At 43.8% G+C, this 6800-nt stretch overlaps 1 protein-coding gene across 1 annotated transcript in view; it reads right to left on the bottom strand.

Moving 5' to 3' along the window:
- Positions 1-6800, bottom strand: part of T265_15544 (hypothetical protein) — a gene marked incomplete at both ends in the record, with an annotated part of 24380 nt that overhangs the window by 5425 nt on the left and 12155 nt on the right. Inside the window, one exon of the mRNA XM_009178566.1 lies at positions 4951-4957. Coding sequence (XP_009176830.1) covers positions 4951-4957 — 7 coding nt within the window. The remainder of the gene's footprint in view (positions 1-4950; positions 4958-6800) is intronic.

The following is a 6800-nucleotide window of genomic DNA, read 5'->3' as shown; positions in this document are numbered from 1 at the left end:
TTCCTTTGACTTCTATTTCTCTAAAGTGTAGCCCCGATCTTAACCTTTTCCACGTGATTTCTGCTACCATATAAATTTGTGATGTATTAGCCAAGATGAACAATCACAGAAAACAAGCTTTGTTCGCTACCTTCTTCTTTCTCATGAATTAACAGTTCATTAGAAAAAAAGCATGCTATTAGTGGCTGGGCCAGGCCTAATACTAGACTCCATAAGAGATTTCACCGATTGGTTGTCGATCACGTGGTGCTTAGTCCACCATGCAACCTTGACATTCAGTCACCATACGTCTCTAGTTGGCGGTGCCGAATAGGGAGTCGAAAGATGTCGCCCCGAATGCAATGCCGAGGTCAACTTGGCAGCTCACGAATCACACAAACTAGATATTCGGACGTAGTGCCGTTTTCTAACCATCCTATTTTGTTGACAAACAAAGCTGGTATTTTGGAGTCTTCTGGTTGCAGAATGAAGCTTGTTACACATTCCGTTGGAGAATAGCGGGGAAATATATTGGAACTGTGAACGAATTAGTCTCCATGTGCTCGATTCCACGGAATGTGACCTTACAGTAGAGCCCATAGTGAGTGTTTCGCACGATCACTGATCCTTTCAGCGCAGGAAACGATCGGCACGTGAGCACGTGATGCGGGTTCTGTGGGCGAAAAATAAGCACGAGTTACTCCCGCTGGTACTCAACCCGTCGCGACCGAACGGTTCTTAAGGTGCACATGGCTAATAATTCTCCACAAGAGATAAACAGGTGTAAGGCAAACCTCAGATTTTCAGCATACACTGAATTCACACTTGGGACGAAGTCCTCGTCGAAAATTCTGAAACAACGCCTCGTAAGAGTTTTTCTAAACGGGTATATTACAGAATGATATGCGCATGTCTTCTGATGGATAAGATTCTGTTTATGGAAGCATCGGCAAGGTAGTTTTGAAATACTGGAAGTCTGCAATCCACGGGATGTTTGCCAAAATACGCTAAAAGTTCCATCCTGAAATGGTTGGAGACTGTGTACAGTCTGACAGAAAACTATTGCATTCTTCGATCAAACGACACCAGTTGTAATTGCTGATACCGGGATATCATGCAACAACAAGGCAAAACGTCTCATTATAGAACCGGGGAAGGTAGCAATTTATGTACATACGGGAAACGGCCAAGAACAAGGCGCTTCCACAGACAAAGAGTTGGACGTTTGACTAAGCTGTGTCAGTCTACGCACTCTTTCATGTAAGCCGCCGAATACCCTTCAGAGGTAAACGTTGACGTCCCCAATGGTTGTCATTCCAATGGATCGCTTGTTTTTATGTATCTCAACGGGTGCAGACAAATTTGTAGACGGATGAGGTTTCGCGAAGATAAACAGTTGCTGACTCTGGAAAGCACCTTCGATGAATCCCGTTCTAGGCAGTTTGTAAATCATTTTTCCGATACAACCAACTTACTATAACTCCAACTTTTCACTTTACCAAGTCTGATAAATTTGTAGAGACTGCCTGCTATATTTTCGGCCCGCTCAACGACGTGTCTTGGCATAAACAATCGCGTCTTCAATGACATTAACAACAGTGGCAGAACTGAAAGTGAAGCCGTTGACCCTACGAACGTCAAGCAAATAGGATAGACTCCAAGGCAGGCTCACATGCGGAGGATTGGGCCCACTTTGGGAGGTGAAATCCTAGGATCCTCCGAAATGGTATATTATTGACCGAGTCTAGGTTTTGTAACCTCCATGAACGGAGACTTTCGTGCTGAAAGAAGCGTACCACAACGGGACTAGCGGAGGTTCAGGGCGCGCATGTGCTCGGCCAATCACAACTACAGGTTACACAGCGTCACATCTGGCGTGCGCATATATATTGAAAGCCACGCACCCCCTGAGGCGCACGGAAATGCAAACTGGCTAGTGTAATCACGTCAAAAGTAACGTGAGGTAGCATCAATGGTGACAGTCCCGAATGGCTTTGTGGTGAGTCAGAGATAAGCTAATCGGTTGTGTTGTTTAAAGGACATCCCAATTACCATATGGTGGAATAAGAACTTTCTGGACAATAGATTCTCCTCTTCTACCAGACTCTATGTACCCTATTTCAGAAAACATTTCTGAAAGCCTTGTTGTCATCCGTTTTCAGATTTTCCAAACACAGACAAATTTTACGGAATATCTGAGGACTACTGGAGGCTGATTTTGAACAGCTTAGGCCAAGCTCGAATCCAGGTCTCCGATTTGCAATTTTCTCCCCTTCTCCACTAATTATTTATTTGATAGTGACTGCTCAACATATTTTAAAACATAAAACGAGCTTCCACCAAGTAAGCACCGTAACCTGTATAGACGTAATACACTGTACATAAGCTCGCTGAAATTTCCTCGATGGCCCATGAAGTTTTTCGCCTTTCGTGGGACTCATCGGGAAGGCGAACTCCACTCGTTTCCGTCAACCTGATGTTCTAACTGAACTCAACTTGCAGATGATAAGCGAAAAACACCCATCTACAAGCCAGGTTGGTTTAGCTGGGCACCCAACTGAAACAAAACTGTATCCGTCTTTTTATGATGTTTTAAAGCAAATGAATGTGCTGCACCAGGCCACATCATGCTTCAATTGGTACAATATTTGGGATACCGCGATTCACGCATAGACGCAGTACACTACTCATGAAGTTGCCGGATATTCTTCAACAACCCACGACCAGGTAAGTCTTCCGCAAAACCAAATTAGTTTGCAAATATGTGTACTCCGTTTTAGGCCTGCTCAGAAAACACCAGCGGTGCATGCCTCCTGAACAGGCAGAAAGGTATAAACTCGCCACTCCTGAGATCAAACCGTTCGGCCACCTTTTGTACAGTTAACTAGCAACATTAACTGTCAACGTCCAACACACTTTCCGCCGTTATTGTTTTAATTCAAAAGGGAAGCAATAGTAGGGACACAGTTTTAAGGGGCTCACTTTAAATTCCAGTTCTATAGACCAGTTGGATAAAAAATCAATCACTCCACATCTTCTGAGTACAGCTCAGATTAGAATTCATACATTCTACAAAACAGGAAAACTGAAATAAACTGAGGCAAATTATGTTCACAAAAGAGAACCCTACTGCCTCACAATGCCATGCCTAAATTCCGGCAAAACGTTGTTTCTGATGTATGAATTCCCTCTGAACATAGCGCTGGTGATGATATTTTCACTTTTGGTGCACAGGTATCGAAAATCAGACTTAGAGGGCTAGCGGAGCACTTAGCATTTTTCTGCGCGACTGTGTTTCGTCAGTGCTGTAAGGAAGAGTGTTTAAGAAGGTTGATAATTTGGAGAGTTCCGATTATCGAATGGCATCAATTACATGGCGAAATCCCCACTGATACTGTGTCTGTGTGGTACCAGACACGGACTGAATTGTGAATGAACAAACAGAACGTTTCGGGTTGCGTATCCGTGACACATTAGGAATACTTTACTGAAACTAAATGTAATCTAGTCGTCGACATGTTGCAAGGATATTTTTATCAGTTAATCGACAGGTCTCCGGAGGCCAGCCATTCCTAATAGCCGAACATCACATCAACTGGACGGATGTGTCATGCGCAAGCTACAGACCAAACGAAGGTATACCCTGATTGGTCACAACGCAAGCTAATCTGTGTCAAGCACCCTTAGCTCGATGCTTCTCGGCCTCTAAGGGCGATTATAGCCCGACGTTTTGTAAAATCCTGTGACTATTCTACAAATACAGTGGTGATAATCCTCCTTTGTATCCATAAAGGGCTGTCTGAAGCTGCCGTGCCTTCTGATATACCATAGTGTGCATAGCATGAATGTGACGGACAAATTTGATGACCGAATCAGTGTGTCTGTTCGTTTGTATCTACTCAACCTGCGAAAAACCTCACATTTAAATTCACACGCGCAGACAATCGGTGACCTATACGCTCTGTCTCATTCCACGGCACCGGTAGGCTTACCATACACCGCATCCTTACACCACAATACAACGCATCCCATGTTCTGCTAAACCGTCATTCAAAGCTTGCTTCTCATGATTGGTCTTAATTACTGATTTATAATTTCGCTCCAAAATCTGTTTAGGCTAACATAGATCACCTCCGAATGCAAAATTCTGTCGGAAGCGTTGGCGAATCGTATGGTTTAATATGGTAAGAATCTACACACAGCAGCATGAATGTGACGGACAAATTTGGTGGCCGAAGCGGTGTGCCTGTTTGTTTATCTCTTTCAGACTACCACTGTCGCTCATATCTATTGTTCAAAGGCAAGTTGGAAACTCGGTCTTTCTGGTGGAGGCGGGATAATCTGGCAGGTCACATTCGTGCTTTCTTCATGGGAATCACCATCCGGCAAATTTCAAGGGAGATCAGACTTGTAGCGATATGCAAGGCTAATTTGCAAATCAATTTGGTTTTCACGGGAGACGCAAGTAGATGATAAGCTTGACGGAAACTCGGGGACCGCGCCCACCCCCAAGAAGGGCGAAACCGATCGTGGGCTGTCGAAGCGTTTTCAGCAATCTTGTGAGTAGTTTCCTTTATGAAGATATGCAAGGCTGTTTAACGACAAATGACTGATCGATAACATGGTCATCTCTCTCTCGGACACTATACCGGTTAGATATCTTGCAACGAAACCACAGTAAAAGCACATCAAATTAACCAGCGAATCGTAATATCTACACCAAGAAGGAGTCTGACAGCAGTCTTCTGTGTACAACATCCATGCATGTGACATAACTAAAGCTTAGCTCACATGCGAAAATGCAGCAAAATGCCTTTCATCCATGATCAACAAAACCGTGGAAGTCTCACTAGTCTCACTCTATAACCGAGGAACTTCTTGTTCTAAGGTATCGATAAGTATATCGGTGCCATGGGGGTAGTTGAAGTAAGACCATCGATGACCAAACCCTTGGACAAAAACTTCACTCACCTTGGGGCTGAAGATAAAACGAGAATTAATTTGCCCAATTTTGGGAAAACAATGCAGGGGAATTCAGTATTTCGTACCCTGGTATTGGGTTTTTGGAATTCAAATTCCACAGTCTAATTCGATTAATATTGTGGCTGAAGGTTCGTCCCTTACAACGACTTACTAATGCTTTACAGGAATCGTCAAGCAAAAAATGATTGAAGTTATATGGGCAAGTTGAAAGTGGCAAGCAAACAACTCTTGCAAAGGCTGCACAAAACGAAACTGACCTGATCTCCGCTTATACTTTGCTATTCAATGTAAATGTGACGCTGCTGATAGGGATCACACCTTTTTGTCATCACCACAGAGGATTTCTGTGTTGAACTCTAGCAATGTACGTGGTTTTTTTCGATAATCGGCTTTGCATATGTCACCAACTGTCTTGGGGTTTCGAATTGCAATCTTCTATTCAGCTCATCAGCACACTCCATTCAGACTAAGAATGAACGGGATGCTAATTCTGGAACAATGACTTGGAGAGCTTGAGTGTGTGAGAACGTTCAACTCTTAATCAAGGTTCCATCTTTTGGCTAAAGACAATCTAACACACAACCGTAGCACTCTTCAGCAGTTGACGTTTTACGGATCCCCAGGGACACCCATACCTTAGAAAATCTGTTCAGAAGTTACGGCTTGCGTTCTGCAACAAGTGGTTGACCAAACGCGTGATTAACCAGCACGGTGAGAAGAAATCATCCCACTTTAACCACGCAGTTTATCCCATTTGGTCACCTGCAGGCTAACTCCACTGTTACCATTCTTAATCAGTTTAACGCTACCTGTAGAGCGCTCTGCTGAACCGGAAAAAAATTACTTGCAGGTTCAATGTTTGCCACCAATTAGGTTGTCATCGTTTCAGAGAGGTTTGGTAGACAATCGGACAAAGAGCAACACAAGTGGAATTGGGAATGACAACTTCAAAGTAGCGGATACTCGGTGGGTTCAAGATAGCAGTAACTTAGACAAGCGCAGGTTCCAAAACCAAGAACCAACAACAACCGGAACCGCAGACATCCCACACAAATAGAGGCATCTGTAGCTATCAGACGGGTGTTGAATACGGCTAACATTGGAGTAGAACTTTAAAAGGGGAGGACTTCACGCTAAGTATTGGCGCAGTTCAAGGATCAAATTCTGACTGATCCGACAAGAGACTGTGCAAACAAAATAAAATCTAATGCTTGTTTGAAGATTAACACGAGTTAGACAGCCAGAAAATGCATACAAGAATCGGCGGGCATTGGAAAGTGTGGACATTTTCAGTCAGGGATCGAGGCTCGCACCATGGCAACTGGTGCCCGAGGTGGTGAAAGTCACCAGACATCCCAGCGTGAATAGACCAGTAGACGTAGAGCTGGCAAGCGTATGGAAAGTGGTTTCAAAGTGACACGAGGTGGTGTGAAGTAAAAAGGGTAACGGTGATACTACCGATGAGGAGGCATTCGAGTATTTTTTCCTCTTGTTAATCCGCTTCTCGTCTCGTGAAATGCGGGATCTATTGCGGAATTTGTGGAGTCGCTCCGTAGCATTTGCTTGCATTTGAGTAGCAGTCAATGAAGACGCGCTCAAAGAGGGAATGGTTATTCAGTTTTTGCAAACAAGATTCATATGAGAGTTTTACTTCCCTGTGCAATATTGTGTAACTGTTCGGTTGGCATTTTCTAATAAATAACTCCGCGGCGAAGGCCTTCTCCCTTTCATCAGTATAGCAGTCTGCATGTAAGAGTACAAGTTCCACCTAACCATTTTCACCGAACCCTAGTGCAATTTTCCATGCCCCTACGTCGCACACACAAATAAAATCTGCA

This window comes from Opisthorchis viverrini (genome assembly GCF_000715545.1).
Source record: "Opisthorchis viverrini unplaced genomic scaffold opera_v5_597, whole genome shotgun sequence".
Classification (NCBI taxonomy): Eukaryota; Metazoa; Platyhelminthes; class Trematoda; order Opisthorchiida; family Opisthorchiidae; genus Opisthorchis; species Opisthorchis viverrini.
The sequence above is the reverse complement of the archived record's forward strand: the minus strand, read 5'-3'. Positions and strand labels throughout refer to the sequence as shown.